Consider the following 18,870-nt stretch of genomic DNA (forward strand, 5'->3'; position numbering starts at 1 on the left):
TCTGACACATCTTCCTTTTTCTTTTTCTTTTTTCTCCACTCCCCCAACCTCCTTGAGCACTTTGGTGTGCCTTAGGCAGGGCTGGCATTTTGTGTTTGCATGTCCCAGAGCACCACATTTTAATAAACACTTTAGAAATACTATCATTCCAGCTTGAGGATCGCAACTGTCCCCATCCACCACCAATAATCCAAGATGTTAGATTCATTCTAGGTTATCAGGCTTGAATAACGAGCAGAAATAATGAAACCTAGTATGGGTGGTAAGAACTTAAAACAGCTCTAGATTGGGCAGTTCCAGGGAAGTAATAAACACATTTATCTGTTGTAGAAGAAAAGTGACTGGGCTTTTGGAGTAGAAGGAATAGAAATCTGGTAGCATTCTATGAAAGTGATCTAAGAATGCAAATGCAGAATTGTAGGAATGTTTCAAAAAAGCCAATAAACACTTGGGATTTGAATCACACCCAACCAGTTTTAAACTGGGATGATAGTTTGCAACTGGCATAGGGTGTGTGTGTATTTATGTGGAGAGAGACGGGTGGGGGAGGGAGGAGGAGGAGGAGGAGGGAGGGAGGGAGGGAGGGAGGAGGAATAATAATCCAGGGGGTTGCTACTCTTGCTGCAGAAGAGCTGAGCCCTGAGAGGCTAGTATGATAAGGAGTCAGTGCAATTTTTGCCCACTAACGTCGTAGGCTGCAAGTCCGGCAAGACAAGGGCGGGCAGGCGGAGGTGTGACATAGCTCACAGGCGTGAAAGTCGCCCAGGCGCATCACCTCCAAGGGAAGCAATGGGGACATCTCAGGGAGGGGGCTCTGTGCTGAGACTAAGGATGGCGGATGGAGGCTAAAAAGCGGACGCGGGGCTATGTGCAGGTGGAATGGAGGTGGAAGCCAGGCAATAGAGGCTATGCTTGCAGGAAGCCTCCGGTTCGGTAGATTCCGAGCTGAACCAGCGCCTGTGTAAGCCGGAGAGGGCGTTCGGGAAGGGGGGGGCGGGGGTGAGCTGGGGATGCTGGACCTTGGCAGGGGGAGACCGGGCCGATCTGGTCCAAGCCAGCCAGCCAGCCAGGCGAGGGTGTCCCCCCTCCTCCCTCAATGCCAGCCGCGGTGGCGTGGGCGGACGTGCGGGGTGGTCTCCTTCTCCTTCCCCCTCAGTGGAGCGCTGGCTCTTTCCCGGCGCTGGCACTAGGGGTCCCCCAGCCCCATCCTTCCTGTGCGGCGGCGGCGGCGGCGGCGGCGGCGGCTGCTGCTGCTTGCGGGTCTGGAAGGAGGAGGAGGAGGAGGGAATGGGGGCCCCGGTTGGTCTTTAGCGCCTCCCTCCTCTCCCGGAAGCGGAGGGGAAAGGAGGAGGAGGAGGAGGAGGAGGCGGTGGGTGGTGGGGAGGGCATCCCGAGCCCTGCGGCCGGAGGGGCCCGGGTGGAGGGCGGGAGGAGGGCGGGCGGGAGGAGGGCAGGCAAGAAGGAAGGGAGGACGGACGGGAGGGCGGCGGGAAGCGGGCGGGCGGGAAGCGGGCTGCCGGGCCGGGCAGCAAGGGGGGAGCCTGGTGGTGGCGGTGGCGGCGGAGGCGGCGGCGGCGGCGGCGGCAGGCGGCGGAGGTGATGGCGGCCAAGTCGGACGGCAGCGGCTTCTCGCAGCTGCACAACCTGGACGACCTCCCGCACCATCATCCGCACCACGCCGCCGCAGCCGCGGCCGGCCCGGGCGGCTGCGGCGGCGCGGGGGACGAGGCCGGGGGCAGCAGCTCCATGCACATCTGCCATTGCTGCAACACGTCATCGTGCTATTGGGGCTGCCGGAGCGCCTGCCTACGGAGCCTGCTGGGCCGGGCCGGGGGGTCGGCCTCGGGGGGCCCGGGAGGCGGCACCGACCCGCTGGATCCGGCCGACGGGCAGCCGCCCTCGCCCTCGGCGGCGGTCGTGGCGCTGGCGGTGGAGCGGCCGTGGCTGGACTGTCTGTGGATCGTGCTGGCGCTGCTGGTGCTGTTGGGCGATGTGGGCACCGACCTCTGGCTGGCCCTGGACCACTACGGCCGGCGGGACTACCTGTGGTGCGGCCTGACGCTGGCCTTCGTCCTCCTGCCTTCGGTCTTGGTGCAGATCCTCAGCTTCCGATGGTTCGTGCAAGACTACACCGGCGGAGGCCTGGGAGCCGTGCAGGGCCTCACCAGCCGCGGCCCTCCCATGATGGGCTCGGTCGGAGGGGGCCGTCGGGCTGGCCCGGGACATCACGCCGCCCCTCCCGGCGCACAGCGCCTCTGCAGGCTTTCCGTCTGGATCTGGCAGACTGTTATCCACCTGCTGCAGATGGGACAGGTCTGGAGGTAAGGCGGGAGGGGCAGGAAGGCAGCGAGAGCGAGAAATGGGGCGGTGGGGGGGGGGAGGCTGCCTGCAAGGGATGAGAGGGGTACGGAGCTCTACGGCCCCTGTCGCGCCCCAGGCCGCGGAAGGGTGACCTCCAAGGCTGACTGAGTGCACTCAAGAAATGCATGGCTGCTAGAAAGGTGCAAGGCCCCGTCCCCAGTTTGCAAAGAGGAATTGTAAGTGTGGCTACCGGGTGGGGAAATGCCCCCTTTTCTAGATTGCGGGTGTGTGTGTGTGTGTGTGTTGGAAAGTCTGCGCTCATTTTCCCTACAGAGATTTTGCGGAGGGAGGGGGAGATGGGAGGCAGGCAAATCGTTCCAGATGCCCTGTGAGGGAGGAGGATTCCTCGGAGAGTGGTGTTCTCTCCAGAAAGACTAAATGCATATGCAGGGATAGCCAGGGAGGGGGAGAAGAACGCCTCCAGTCTCCCAAATCTCAGGCAGAGCTAGGCAATCTCCTATTCTTATTCAAAAGCTTATGCCAAGTGACGTAAGGGAATGCTCAGTTGCGTGAAGCACAGAGCCAGCCACTGAGGCCAAGACAGGATTTCTCTTAAAATCTGGTATGTTGGGGGGGTGCAGCGTTGCATGTGTATGCTTTCTGTACACACCTGAAGAAATAGAACAGTTTAGTGCAATCTGGAGCTCTTCGGATTTACTGGACTTCATCCTCATAATTCCCAGAGAACTTGGGTTTACTGGATGATCTCTCTCTCTCTCTCTCTCTCTCTCTCTCTCTCTCTCTCTCTCTCTCTCTCTCTCTCCCCCTCCCTCCCTCCCTCCCTCCCTCCCTCCCTCTGTGTGTGTGTGTGTGTGTGTGTGTGTGTGTGTATTTCCTTCTCTCCCTCTCCCTCTCTCTCCCTCTCTCTCTCCCCCTCTCTCTCTGTTGGGGGGAATGTAAGCCAATAGTCTGGGTTAGGGAAGTCTCAAATGGAGAGGAAACAACTTGTACTCACCTCCCAAGAATGCAGTTGTGTTGTCCCTGTTTTGGTAAAGGAAGCACAGACACATAATATGCACAAACCAGCCAACAGGGTGCTGCAGAAAAAAAGGGAGCTTTCTTGGCCATCCTGATCTTGTCTACCCTCTTAGGAAACTAATAAGATCACCTCTTAGAATGAACCACTGCAGTTGGGCTATTTCAAAAAGAAACAGTATTATGCTCTGGTACAGTATTTTTAGGTCTTAAAATATTTTTCATCCCTGTGGAAAACCTGAAGTCATCCCCTCAAAAGAAAACCTGTGGACAGAATGCCCTTAAATTATTATGGAGGAAAGAAATTTCAATCTGGGAATAACTGAGATGCTCAAAGCATGGCCAAAAAAGAAATCACAACACTGAGCTATTTGGCCAAGGATTACATTTTAATCAGAAAAGATTCACTGGTTATCATCTAAAATAGATTTGGTTCATCTGGTACCTTCCAGATGTTCTGGACTCCCCTTCTAATTAGAGAAGCTTTCTCCAGCCTGGTATCTCCAGATGTTTTGGTTCCCCTCACCACTACATTCTAAAATTACCTTGTTTGTTGGATTTGTTCTGCTAAAATGAATCTGAGGTAGAAAACCTGAATGTTCTTCAGACTCTGGCATGACAAGATAACATAGAAAAAATGCATTAAGAGGATATAATCTTAAATCCTTTACAATTGAGAAATAAGAAGAACATCCTACATTTCTTCCTTAGATGATCAAGGAAGTTCTCCTAGGATTACATCTCCTAGGACAATGATCTTTCATTCTGGATCACCTTTAACAGAAATATGTATTTGGGACCAGATCTTACCTTTTTAAATTATAGGCATGGATGTCCCAATGATAATGTAAACGGAGATAAGACCGAGGCCTAGTGATGTAACATTCTTCAGATTGGTGTCCTCCAGATATGTTAGGAATGGACCTGCCATGATGCCCAGAGTTGCAATCCCAACATACATGGAAGTTACCACATTAGATTGAGCTGTTGACAATCAATCAACCTAGAGTATGTTGGAGAAAAGCAAGTTCTCTCTTTCCTGCTCTACTATGAAGGCACTATAGAGATGAGAATGCAAACTTCCTTGCTTCTTTGATTGAGAATAAGTCCCATTGAACACAATTTGATTTGCTGAATAAATGAGCACAGTAGTTAAGGATGCAAAGAATTTTTCACTGTAGAAGACAATTCTAGGCCTCAATACTGGAAGACAGGGATAGAAAGAGAAGGGGTAGAAATGTATTTGCACTTCTAAAAATAAAAATGAAGAGCAATAAGTGGAGTGGTGGTAGGGGCAGTCTTCCTCAAAAGGAAGTCTTCCTCCATAAAACCTGGGGTGGCTAGATTAATATTCTAATCTAATATAGGACCAAGTTGAAAATGAAAAGCAATTACCATGTTTTCCTGAAAATAAGACATCACCTGATACTAAACCCAATCAGGCTTTTGAGTGCATGTGCTAAAATAAGCCCTCCCTGAAAATAAGCCCTCCCCGGAAATATTTAAATGTGTGTGCAGCCGGACCCCGCCATTTCCTCTGGTTAGGGTTAGGGAGACAGAGCTGGAAATCAGGTAAAATGGCAAGAGGAGCCCCATCTTGCTCCACATGCCCCAAAATAATAAGACCTCCCCAAAAATAAGGCCAAGCGCTTATTTCAGGGTTCAAAAGAAATATAAGACAGGGTCTTATTTTTGGGAAAACATAGTAGCAAAGTAGAGCCATTGATGAACTTGTTTCCCCAAAGCAGTATGGTTCAAAGACAGAAGAATGTCTTTTCATCTGCTATGCATATAGGACTGGCAACAAGGATGGCTCAGGGTTGGGTCAAATACACAAGATTTATGCATCATTTCCCCCATATAGTATATCAGGTGATGGTCAGGTTCATAAATTGAATAAATGTATTGTGAATATGACATTAGACTCCCTCCTCCCACCCAGGCTTCCTGAAAGTAGAATATTGAAAAGAAGGTCGATCCCTGTGCCTGGCAGAGAGGGAGCTCTAGAATAACTCTGGTTTCTTTTTTTCAAGAGAGGAACTATGGGAAAAGATGCAGAAGGTGTCCTGGAGAGACCTTTGCTAAGAGAGGAAGCCTTTGCAGAAACAAGGCAGCTGGGAGAGCCTTTAGCTGCTTCACAGCCTGCTTGATCTGCATGTATGTGCACCTATAAGCATGCACACATGTGCAGAGACCGATCCAGAGCATTTTGCAGAAAGGGTTCACAGCAGGATACCAAAATGAACGAGTATTTTACTTAAGTTGTTGTGAAGCCATCAAAGTGCATAAGATGCCTTGGGGATGGCATCAATCCAAAGAGTGGATTGGCTTATATAAGCTAATCAAACAGGATAAAATAAAGTTTGAGAAAGGAAAGGATTTGAAATCCCTTTTTGAAGATGGAAATGTGTGTGTGTGTGTGTGTGTGTGTGTGCAGTGAGCACGTGCCTTTGTACATGTATGAATAGGTATGTTTATATGTGTGAAATTAGCAACTGGAATAAACTGGATCTTTGCAATATGATGGGAGTGGGGGGGGAGAAATTAAATGGAGTGTGAAGAGATATGTTCACTTAACGAAGACCCTTTTCAGTGAAATCATATGGGTAAAACAGGCCAGGTGGGGTTAAATTGCAGACAGGCTGGACCAGTTTCCTTCCTCTGAAGTTGGGGAGGGAGCGAAGGCATTGCTTTGATGAAAGATGATGTTCAAATGAGTTGGAAGGGTTAAAGCAGTTCCTGAGGAATTTGCTTTGAACCAATTTAAAATGGAGGCAACCTATTTGAGTAGCTGGGGGGGGGGGTAATATCGGTTTGATGGTGGGGAAAAACAGTCAAGGAAAAAAATTGAGATACACAGGAAAGATCAGGGAGGAGGGCAATAAGGGGAGAAAACACCCTCCTAAACATGTGTGGGTAGTTTGTATGAAACTGCAACCTGGGAAATACGCCGGTGAAGTCATACACTGCAACAGAATAAATTTCTTGCTTTTTCAAAATGTCATTTGCACTGCTTTATGGCAGGCGATCTCCTCTCTCTCCCTCCCTCCCTCCCTCTCTCTCTCTCTCTCTCTTTCCCCCCTCCCTCTCCCTCGTGCATGTTCTAGCACAGAACATGATGTATGCAAGCAGGGCAAGGTTGTAACAAGAGATTTCAGTTTTGCCTGTACCATGAAAGATGGATTTGTGCCCAAATCATTTCTCTCCCTCCTTCTCTTATACATCCAAATATCAACCATATAAGCTGAGGCAGCTGTTGGAGGAAAATGCATGTGTGCCTGGCAATTTACCCATCTCTTTTGGCAGCTGTGTATTGAGATGGGAATTAGAGTGTATTTTCTAGGGGTAGGGTGGGGGTTCTTATACTCGCTCTGTCACTAAATAAACATCTCCGACATACTGGGGGATGCCGAATCATTGGGAAAAATGGGAACGGAAAGAAGCAACTGATTGCACTTGAGAAATAAAACTGCACAGGTCTTATTCTGCCAAAACAGATGAGAGGTAGGGTCTCACTTAACCCTTGCCCATTTCTGAAGCCTTAAATGTTCTTTGGAGCCAAATGGAATCTACTAAAGAGAGGGCTTTGCCAAATCTTGCTCTCTGTAATGAGGATTTGTATTTAAAATTGGAATATGTCAAAGATTTCCTTAAGGATTAGGGCAGCAACATCTGTTTGGGGGCCTCACACAACTGTCAAAAGTCTATTGAACAAATACTTAATCACCAACAACCTTTTGTGAGAGTCATTTAAAATAATACATACATATATACATACATACATACATACATACATACATACATACATACATACATACATACATAAATAAATAAATCTGTTCCTCTTGCTGTTATGGCCGTCATTTGAATTATTCCTGAATGCTGTGGTGGGACTAATCCAGCAAGACAGCATGCCAGAAGCTGAATTATTGCTTGTTGGACTGGTGAAATGTTTACGTTTGGAAGGATTTATTGGAAGGGGGAAGTAACTCACTGTAAAATGGCCCACATCAAGTTAGCTTCCCTTCAAAAGAATGGACAAAGATCTGGAACTTATAGTAAGATATTTGTGAAATAAGTTCTCTGGTCTGTAAAATTCTTGAAAAGGAATCAGTTAGAAGAAACAAAAAAATAAAAGTATGTAATAGTGGTCCTACTGGATGGCAATATCTAGTTGACCTTGACTGATCTCAAAGGCTAAACAGAGTAAGACCTCATTAATTCTTGGGTGGAAAACTACCAAATAATACCAGTCCTATCGGCTAGATGGAGAAGTTGAAAAATGTCTTGGAATACAATAGTGGCAAACCATATACTGTTGCCACAAAAAATTAATTGGACACATCTGTTTAGTTCCCAGGGTCAAGTTTGCTCAAAAGTATCCTTACCTAAATGATGCTAGAGAAAAACTAATGGAACCTTCCAATTTGACCTTAGTTTATTTATTGTTTCAGCAAATGCAAAAAATATAGCAGAATGGTAGTGGATTTTTTTCCCATTATCTCAACACTGATAAATTAATTGTATGAGGCCAAGGAAAGACCTGGGTTAAAAAAGGGGGGGCTTTTACAAGGCTAAAATTAGGTTGAATAATTTGAATTTTGATATATTATGGGAAATTCAGCTATTCTTTTATAATGCTATGTGAATCACACCGTCATGTAAAGTCATAATAAAGTTTATTTAGATACAAAATGCATACACAGCAATTATGAGCATTAAACCCAACTGAATATTTCTCACTACAGTTGAAGCATTGCGAGTGCTTACTTTGGCAAGTCATTTCATTTGGAGTGGAGTGGACAAATTTATGCAAATAAAAAGATCTTGGCTACGTGTCAGACAGTGTCTGGAGAAATTTGAAAATAATTACATTTTATTTTGTGAAACTAACCCTGATTGCACAAAGTGATTTTTCATAATTTTGTCAACTACTTGATTTAGTTAAAGTTTTTTTTTTTAAGGTTTTTGGGCAACTACTAGATTGCAGCAAAGATTGGGGTGTTGTACATCTCAGATAATCCTAGCGAATAAGATTCAGGAATGAGATCTGAATGATGCTGTAATTCAGGTGAGACACGAAACAACTTGACACTTCATCTATCAGTCTACTTAGTGGAAGTGTTCATTTGATTTTGGAGGAAATAATGGAAAGAGACAGCTGAGAGACAGGATGTCAACCTTGGTCCATGATGGTCCTGTTGAATTTGCTGGGCTGTAGTTTTCCCTCCATCCCTATGATTTTATCATTTTGCTTCAATCCCAAGGACATGTTTTGGTCACCAGCAACTGTTTCAAATAACCATATGCAAGTTTTTGCAGTGTTGTGTCATGCTTCTCTAAGGCAAACTTCCCTTAGTAAAGATGACTTTGCATATTTATACATTGACTGAAAAAATGTTTTAGATACAAGTAGAAAGTTTTCCCATCTTTCCCATGAAATCCTAGGAACTGAATTGGGGATCATTTGCATAAATTTCAGCTTCTTCATCAGTGAGCTGTAGCCAATTTCAAATACAAGAAGTATATATCAAGTCGAATCATCTCAGTGTTATAAAACAATTGTAGTGCTTCCCTAGATTGATAATCTCCAAATACATTGGCCTATAACTTCCACCATTTCCAGGGAACATGAATGAGTGGATTTGACTCCAAACTTTGCAAGATACCATATGAATGAAGATCAATCCAAATACAGTTGAAATAGAAGTCTTTTGGACTGCTAACTAAATCTGAGATCTTTTGCTTACAAACACATGTTCAACTACAGAACACAGAACTCTGACTACAATCCTTGATTCAACGTGCTTTTACTTTTCAAAAGAAGCTTTCTAGTTTTTTGTAACTCTGGAAGGTGTTTTTTTTTTAAAAAAAAAAAAATCCTATAGTAGAGCACTCTGAAGATATATTGCCTATCTTACTTGTGTACCTGATTCAAATATGTTTTAAAAAGGGATAGGAGAAACCCATCCAAATACTTCAGGCATTTTTTAAGTGAGTGCTCCAAAGCCTAGACAAAGATGGAATCGTAAGGGGTCACAAGGGAAATTCTTACTTTTACTGGATTGTAAGCTAATTGGGACATCTGCTTCTTGCTTATTGACACTTACTTGTTGAGACCAAAAGTTCTTTGGATATTCAGCACTGTGAAGGTTCCCCAGTTTGAGATAGAAGTAGGAGAAGGAAGCTATGGTAGAGTTAAGAGAGCACCATGGAGTGAAATAAATAAAGCAAGAGAGTGTACGCATGATTAGGTGGCTCAGTGGCTAAGACACTGAGCGCGTCGATCAGAAAGGTCTCAGCGGTTCGCATCCCTAGTACAGGTCTCCTGCGTGAGCAGGGGGGTTGGACTAGATGACCTCCAAGGTCCCTTCCAACTCTGTTACTGTTAACTGTTACATGTACATGTGCTGTTTTGGGTCTTGTGGATACATAGATAATAAGGGGAGCAATTTGTCAGCATACTTTCCAAAGGAATTAAGTTTGAAGAAACAGGGCCACTGACTGCTGGATCAGTCAAGTTGTTTTCCTTTCTGATGTAAGGAAAATATGTCTTCCCCTTCTGCTTGAATGAATTCTGTGTTACAAAAAATATCAAACCAACCTTGTTTTTACTTCAACATGGGAAAACAATCTCCATTAAATCTTTTTAAAAGGAAGGTTGGTTTGGAGTACCCAAGACTGGTGATATGATAAGACTACTCAGTTCTCCAGTGCATCAGTGTTTGCCACCTGGTGTAGTGCTGCATTCTGTCTTAGCTTCCGGAATAGGACAACTTGCCACAGCCAACTAGCCAGAGGACAACTCACTGTGGGACAATTCAACAAATGCAAAAGTTAAAAATGAATTTCGACAGAACCGTGGCCAGTAATAATAAAATACCGAAAGTCAATCCAGAATACAAGTGTTAACAATAATTTCAATGAAAATGTCATCACCAATAATAAAGGTAACCGAATGAAACAATTATTTCAGTGTTGTTGTCCTGCAGTGAGTTGTCTTGTGGCGAGTTGGGCATGGCGAGTTGTACCATGGTGAGTTGTCCTAGACCCCTTATTTAGGACCAATCTTGCTCAGCAGTAGAACATGGCAAGTGGTAATGGTCTAGCTAAATCAAAATGAAGTAGATATGCTGAGCCAGAAGTAGAAAAGTTAAGGCAAATTAGCAGACAGCATAGGTGGCAAAAAGTTTTTAAGAAGAGATTGGGCAACCATTTGTCTGAAATGGTATAAGGTTGTCTGCCTGAGCAGGGGGTTGGACTAGAAGACCTCCAAGGTCCCTTCCAACTCTGTTATTCTATAGAGAAAGAGAGCATCAAGAGATATAGTGGATGGACAAAGACACAGCAGGTAGGGATGTGCCAGAAATATAAATAAAAGAAATCTTCCTCTTTTCTGTATGCTTGGGAGTTTGAGAGTTTTGATTGATACTAATACTTGGCCTACTCGGGGATTCATAGTAACATTTTTTAGGTGCTTCGGTATCAATCCGCTAAGAAACTATATTCAATTGCTGGCAGCCAGATGCTGAAATTCAGCTGTATGGTTCTGGTGGCATCTTGGGACTGCAGATGTCTATGGAGATTCTCAGTCAGATCATGGTTGTCCCAAAGGTGTTTCTACCAGAAAGTCCATTTTGCCTCTTGAAAAAGCACCTTTGGGACTTGGGACTGCAGCAAAGGGACTTGCGACCACATACAACTTTAGGAATTTGATATGAAAGATGAGCATAATAGTTTCTCACAAGCAGTAAGCAGTACAGGTAGTCCTCGACTTACAACAGTTTGTTTAGAGACCGTTCAAAGTTACAACGGCACTGAAAAAAAGTGACTTATGACCATTTTTCACAGTTAAAATCATTGCAGCATCCCCATGGTCACGTGATCAAAATTCAGATGCTTGACAACGGACTCATATTTATGACAGTTGCAGCTTCCCAGGGTCATGGGATCCCCTTTTGCGACCTTCTTACAAGTAAAGTGAACAGGGAGCCCAGATTCACTTAAAAAACATGTTACTAACTTAACAACTGCAGTGATTCACTTAAGAACTATGGTAAGAAAGATCATATAATGTGGCAACATTCACTTAATAATTGTCTCATTTAGCAACAGAGATTTTGGGCTCAATTGTGGTGGTAAGTCGAGGACTACCTGTAATGTTTTGGGCTTTTATGTGATTTTGGTTACCATCTTCCGTTTATTTCCTCAAAAGTGAATGGGTCACATACTGGACAGTTAAGGATGAGACAAAAAGCTTCTTTGTTGACTTTTGCTTAAATTGTACCCACAAGTAGGCTAGTGGGTCATAATTTGCTTCTGGAAAAATGTAAAAAGTTTAGCTATGAATCAAGATTATATAATGTAATCCTTGTTGGGAGTGATTGCACTGTGGCATATCTGGAGATAGATTTCTAGTTATTATTCTGGTGCACAACACTGGAAACAATTGTGCAAGTTCATGTTCAAAAACTGTAAACTTACATGCACACATTTTATGTGCTGAAATTGAAATCAGGTTCATGTGTTGGTTCCATTTTATTGTTTTACCAGTTATTTAAATGCAGGAGTAAATAATTTATCTATGCTTTAAATGTGGGCAAGCAGAAACTTGTACCGTATTTCAGTTGCCTTTTCCCATAAATTGTTTCTTCCTTGTTGACAGATGTTCAGAAAGGTTTATAAAGTCTAGTGATATATTTTCATGCAGTGCAATATTAACTTGTGGAACTCCCTGTTGCAAGATGTTTATGGCCACAAATATGAGCTTAAAGTAGAGCACTTATGAAGATTAAATGAATCTTCATGTTCTGATGAAGTATACCTCTGAACAGGAGCCATTGCTTTGGCTTCCAACCCAATTTTTGTGCCTCTAAGTGATGATGAGATGCTGCACTTTCACTCTGATTCAGCAGAAGTTTTCTCATGTGAGATTAGACTGCAAATAATTAACAGGTTTATTTAGGCAGATGAGATTAAAATGTATCCATATATTATACAGTATTCCAGACTCTTTTTTTTTGCACCTCTGTCTTTTCAAGTTTGCTTTCTGATCCAAGAATGTTCATTGTATATGGAAATGTAGACATGTTATTGTAAAAAAAATCTATTATGGAGATTTGTATTCAGCATAATCTACCTACAGATGAAGAGCAACTGAAGCATACCTATGGCATAAAATATATTACTGTGCAGATGTAATTTTGTTAAAGAAACATGGAGTAAATTATGAATTAAGCAAAGGGAGAGGGGAAGAGAAGGGGGGGAGAGAGAGAGAAGCAAAGTCTCATACTCTTTGTCTTTACCTGATATTTAGTACTAACGATGGAGATGGAGGACAAGAGGTGTTGGCCTATGTCAAGAGAGAGAGAGAAGAAAATATTTTGTAAAAAACAAAGCTGAGCCCAGTGTCTATGGAGATTCTCAGTCATCCAGGTCATGGTTGTCCCAAAGGTGCTTTTTCAAAAGGCAACTGGCCTTTCTTTGTTTTTCCTTAAAGACAAAGGGATACAACACCACCTATCTCCTGTTTGCAACACAATCCTTTCAGCAGTTCCAAGAAGGTTCCATACCCATTTGCACTATTCAGGTGATTGTGAGGACACAGATAAACTTCCAAGTGGCCTCAACGACTCTCAGGGAAAGTGCTAACCACCAGTTGCCTGCAAGGACTGTAAGTCCTTCTGTTCTCCATCATTCAGTCAGAACTGAAGAAGCTTCTTGAATGAGAAGTGAAGTGTCTTCAAAGAAAAAAAAAGAAAGGCCAGTTGCCTTTTGAAAAAGCACCTTTGGGACAAAACTGAGCCCAATCTCCCCATGACTTTAGAGATACTGTATATAATTATTATTCAGCCCTTTCAAGTGGGCCTGGTTGCAATCGACAATCCAGCGTAGTTGAATCAGGATTAGGACAATGTGGTTTCTGTTAGTAATCCTTGTCAATTGATGACTTGTAACAATTGTTGTTAGCTGAAGCCCTCATACTCCCTTCAAGAAGAACACTGGAAAGGACATGTTGCAGTAGTCTAGTTGATAGAAATTCAATTTCGGAATGTCTATTTGTCCATTTCTGGCAGGTGAAGGTTAAAAACTGTCCTATATGGCTAAATCAAGATGATGGTTGGTAGCTATAATGAGATTGGGGGAAGGTGAATGGAGCAGTGTGAGAAGTTTATAAAATGGATTTCAAGAGGGTGAATAAGGAAAAGTGATTCCTTTCTTAAAATGCAACCACATATTCTTAAAATGCTGCTGTGGCAGAACCAAATAAATATTTATTCCCACTTCAAATCATTAACAAATATTTTCATAACTAAAAATTATGACAGAAGTATAAAATTTTCCTATGTAGTATTTAGCATTTTTATTCATTCTTGTGTAAATTTTAATAGTGTACCAATGGACCAAGTAAGATGCATAATTAAACTGTAGGGCTGCCAACAGTATGAATTGCTTTGGAAAATAATTAGGTTTCTTGGCCAGCTAGTTATACATGGATGGCTACTAGCCATCATTGGCAAAAATGCAGCCTTCATATTGAGAGGTTTTGGAGCTCTGACTGCCAGATGTTATTGATTAATGGGACAGTTGTCACTACCTGCACTTCCTATGAACTTTCGCCTGAGTTTTGCCTGCCCTTCTTGGGAGACAGAATTCTGAGTTGAGTGGACTACTAATTGCGCATGGAGAAGTCTTTTTCAGAAGTAGAATTTGGAGAAGCCATCACAGAGCCTACGTGAATACTGTTTATGTGCTGAGAACATTGTCTTTTAAAGTCTCTGTGTGGCTGTTTTGAAGCCTTTTCTGAACTTCTGACTCTGCAGGTGTGTACATAGGAGGCCTTTCCACTGGGACTGTTGCCACAGCAAAGTCGCTGTGTTGAGATTCAGCTCCTTGATGCTCTGAGCAACAGGTTCAGAAGAATGAACAGTTTTAGCCAGTTCTTAACAATACGACATTGCTTCTCTGCTGGTGATCATTTCAATCTTTGGATCAAATGGGAAATTTGACCAAGTGGCTAAAAAGGTCTCCTCCAATCTGCATCATTTGATATTAAACCCTTGAGTCCACAGTGGACTTATTAGCTATCTTAATTTATTTCACCATTGGCGTGAGATTCAGACCGAATTTTTGTCTACTGGCTTAAAAAAAATCAATTTCCATTGTAAAGGGGGCGGGGAAAGAATCTGAATAATAGACTATATCTTTCTTTCTCATACTTTCTAGAGATAATCACTAGAAAAACTTCTATTATTGTTGTTGTTGTTTTGATTTAGGCATTACCCTACTTCCAAATGGTATTGAAATTACCAAATTTCCTAGTAATTTTATTTACACATTTATTTACACTTTTATTTATTTATTTAAATTTTATTTATGGGACTTTTCCCACTCCTTTGATCCTAATGGAAAAATTAAGCATTAAATACAAATCCAGATTATTATTATTTTTTACCATATGTCACAGGGTGAAAGAAGAGCAGAAGAGCAGAAAGGTCCTTGAATGGACAAATGAGTAACATAATAGAGGAAATTGCAAGTTTAGCTCAGATAACCAACTATTGCTTGATGATTAGGGGTTGACCTGATTTATAAAAACTGTCAGCTCAGAAACAAAAGTGTAGCTAAACATGCTTGAGAATTGTATTTCATTTGGAGCTAACTTATCCGATTCACACTTCACACTTAAATTCTTTGAACTTTCCATAAAGGCTTTAACTATTGACATCAGGATTACATAATTAAAAGTCCTAGGACTGCAAGAGACCAACAATACTTGGGTATAGCCTGGCTAGGTGGCTCAGTGGCTAAGAAGCTGAGCTTGTCAATCAGAAAGATCAGCAGTTTGGTGGTTCAATTCCCTAGTATAGGTCTCCTGCGTGAGCAGGGGGTTGGACTAGATGGCCTCCAAGGTCCCTTCCAGCTCTGTTACTGTTATACTGTATCCTAAGATATAGGATATAAATCCTAAGGATGTAAATCCTAAGCGCCTGCCCAAAATGTATTACTAATCTGTGATTTTTATATGACAGAAGGGACAAATTAAGAAACATAGTGAATAATTGTATTAATTATATTTTTCCTACATGCAATATTTTTTTCTACAGTGAAAAACAATAGAAACAGAATATATAATTGAAAACAAATTCCAGAGGTAAACAACCATCGGTTAAACAATAAAAAAATTACACGGGGGGGTCTACAATCCATTCTGACCAAGGGACTGAGGACAGACCCAGATTTTAAAGTTTAACTTAAAGAAGGCCAGGGTGGGGGACCGGGTGAATCTCTTGGTGTAATAGTGTCCTAGATAGTAAATGCCAGGCAGTGTGAATAACATACCTTCCTCCAATTCTTCTCTTTTTTTTTTTCCTTCATAGAAATGAAACCCTATGAGATAGGATGGACTGAAAGTAAGTGGCCCAGAATCAATCAAGTACCCTCCATACGCAGCTGAATGCTACCTTGAATCTAGGTCTCCTCGGTCTCAATGCAAAACTTTACTACGATACACTTTAATTGAAATTTCATCTCTGTGTCAAATAAATCTAATATAGTTGTCCCATAAACTCCTATCCCATCCACTTTGGGGAATGTAGTCCCACCATATAATTAGGGTATCAAGTGTGGCCTTCAGGCTGACAAATGGTGTACTTTTCTGACTTTTAGTTTTAATAAGTGATCTGAGGGTTGCTTTAACATCTGCTATCATTTTCCTTTAACAATTATATAGTAGCTTGTAAGAGTCGAAAATGTTTTTCCAGAAGCATCTCAAAATGCTTCAGGATAGTATATCGACTTGTGCCATCATAAAGGACTATGTCAGTAGTCACAGATACGTTTTAAGAGTTTCTCCCTTGGTACATTCCCATCATTGCTTTAAGACTGGATTTACTAATCTGAGTGTGTGAATGCGTGAGACACCTAGCGTGTATGAATTCCTTACCAGGAATATCCAGGAGTGTGATGAATTTATGGCTTTAGGAGGAATAGCCTGTTTCCCTTGTTAACACTGTCTAGCATTCTTTGTTCAACGTAGATACATTTTTAGACTTTGCTGTGTTTAAAATTCTTACTTCATTACCTCAATTGTTAAATTTACATGGTTGATATATAGCTGGAATTGCACTTTCCTTCCTCTATATATATATCTGGACTTTTATACCTATGATGTAAAGAAGATAAACTGCCATTTCTTTTAGTAAAAGAAGTTGAATCATTTCTTTATTTTATTTGTATTTACTTGAATTACAGCATGCCTTTTCCCTTGGAGTTCAAGCCTTTGTGCTTCTTGCCCGCATTTTATCTTCACACCAAGACTCTGAAATAAGTTAAGTTGACAGATGATAGCTGACTTTGATAGTTGAATGGGGATTTGAACATGGGTTTCTCCAGTTCTGTCCCACAAGTAGGCTGGACACCTGCAGTTCTTATTGTAATCTGGATAACACGAATTAATCTCCGTGTGCATAAGAGATGTGTGATGTGGTTTACATTTTAAGGCACAGCTTAGAGATGGCATCAAGATACTGTATCAGTTAACACTGTCTTCCAAATTCATATGGGGAGGGAATTTGCTTTGAAAAGGGAAAATCCATGGTGAAATTAATGTTTAATAGCTTTGAAACTGCATTTTCTGAAGGCTTGTTTGCTTGTCTGCCTATTTTGTATTTGAGCCTTGTTATGTGATAGGTGATCAATTGCATTTCGTTCTGATGAAGATAACAGCCAAAACTGCAGGGAATGTGGTTACATTTAACCCAGATTATAGCATGACAGATTGAAAGTGGCCCAGGGCAGAGGCTATGTGTAATGTAAAATCTGTTTAATCAAAGAGTAGATACGAAGAACAAGAGTTTACAATCTTTTGCATAGAAAGCATGTGTTTTACTTAGTTTCAGCCTTTTCCTGTTGGCTAAATTGCCTGGCTGATATAACTGTATCCCTTTGGTCAGTCTAGACTCCTGGCAACTTCATAGACAAATCCATGCAGTTTCCTTGGCAGCACTTTTGCATGTGGTTTGTCGTTGCCTTCTTTCTAAGGCTGAGTAACTGGCTCAGTCACCCAGCTGGCTTCCTGCCCAAAGCAGGACTAGAACTCACTGTGTCTGGGCTTCTAGTCCAATACTGTTAACCCCTACTCAAACAGGCTCGCATGCCCATTAATTCCTGTATCTGGGCAAATAGGCTGTGGCTGAGGGGCAATTGTTTGTTTCATGATTACATTTTCAAACAAACCACAGAAATAAATCATATTAACATGATGATCTATTTCATGCATTGTGCTAGGCCAGGATTTGGTTCCTACCATATGCTGAGTGATAACATAATCCAACTCCTAGGCAAAGTTTTGGAGTTTATGGGCATACTGAGAGTTTTGAGAACCCTTGAGAACTTGCACAAAATGGTTGCCAAAGGAGAGAGATTCTAATTTATAAATTTATAAAAAGGCTATACTCACTGTCCTTTGACCAGAAAGCAAACTGATGGGACGAGTATTACCTCTAGCCTTCCTGCCTCCCAGATAATCTTTCTTGCCACCCAGTTTACCTCTTTTCCCCTTTCTTGTCAAATGATATACCTATAGTACTGCGTAGGATTGTTTTTTGAAGAAGTTTTATGCTGTTTCTTTTGGCCTGGAGGCATTCTTGATCAAGACACTCCAAAGCCCTTGCATCTGATACTATATCAGCTTCTACTCTCAGTTCATTTACAAAAATATTAACAGAATTTTAAAAATACCATCAGAATAGAGCAGTGGGACACTGGTTCCCAGAAATACAACACAATCTACCCCCAGTTCAGAACTTTGTTCCTTCTAGCACCAGTCTGTCTATTTTGTCCTTCTAGACATGGCAACTTTAAGATGTATGGACTTCTATGGCAGCTCCTTAGGTGGCTCAGTGGCTCAGTGGCTAAGACGCTGAGCTTGACGATCAGAAAAGTCAGTGGTTCCAATCCTTAGTATAGGTCTCCTGCATGAGCATGGGGTTGGACTAGATGACTCTTCCAACTCTGTTACTATTACTATTCTCAGACTTCCACAACCAGCATGGAGCTGGCTGGGGAATTTGGGGAGCTGCAGTCCACACAATCTTAAACCAGATTGAGAAATACTGGTTTAGATCATGAAGCCCCGTTTGCTGTAGATGCCAGGCCACTCCTTCCAACTCACATGCTCCATCGCTGGCTACTGCTGCTCTTCCCCTTTTTAAAGGCCAGCTGTAGTAAAAGGAGATACATTAAAATTTCTCACTGTTTCAGTTGTATTTTTTTTGAAAAAGGTATGGCTGAAAGAGAGAAAGAGACAGAAGATCAGATCCGTTTTCAATAATGTGGCGCTGAGTACCAAAGAAGAGCATGCTTCATATAAATGTAACCAAGTTACTTATGGAATGATCTCTCCACAATTATCTCTACCCACCCAACCTGATCTGGCAGGAGTTATATGCTCTGGGTCAGTAGTGAGTTCCACTTACCTTCACTACCGGTTCGGAACTGTGAGTGCGTGTGCACGCTCACTTCACTCGTGGG

At 42.5% G+C, this 18,870-nt stretch overlaps 1 protein-coding gene across 1 annotated transcript in view; it reads left to right on the forward strand.

Moving 5' to 3' along the window:
* Positions 1-1,599: 1,599 nt before the first annotated feature.
* XKR6 (XK related 6) overlaps positions 1,600-18,870 on the forward strand; it is a 170,612-nt gene continuing 153,341 nt past the window's right edge. The window contains exon 1 of the mRNA XM_034421306.3: positions 1,600-2,321. Within this exon, the coding sequence (XP_034277197.1) occupies positions 1,600-2,321 (722 nt within the window). The remainder of the gene's footprint in view (positions 2,322-18,870) is intronic.

This window comes from Pantherophis guttatus, chromosome 1 (assembly GCF_059756535.1).
Source record: "Pantherophis guttatus breed Tessera chromosome 1, ASM5975653v1, whole genome shotgun sequence".
Classification (NCBI taxonomy): domain Eukaryota; kingdom Metazoa; phylum Chordata; class Lepidosauria; order Squamata; family Colubridae; genus Pantherophis; species Pantherophis guttatus.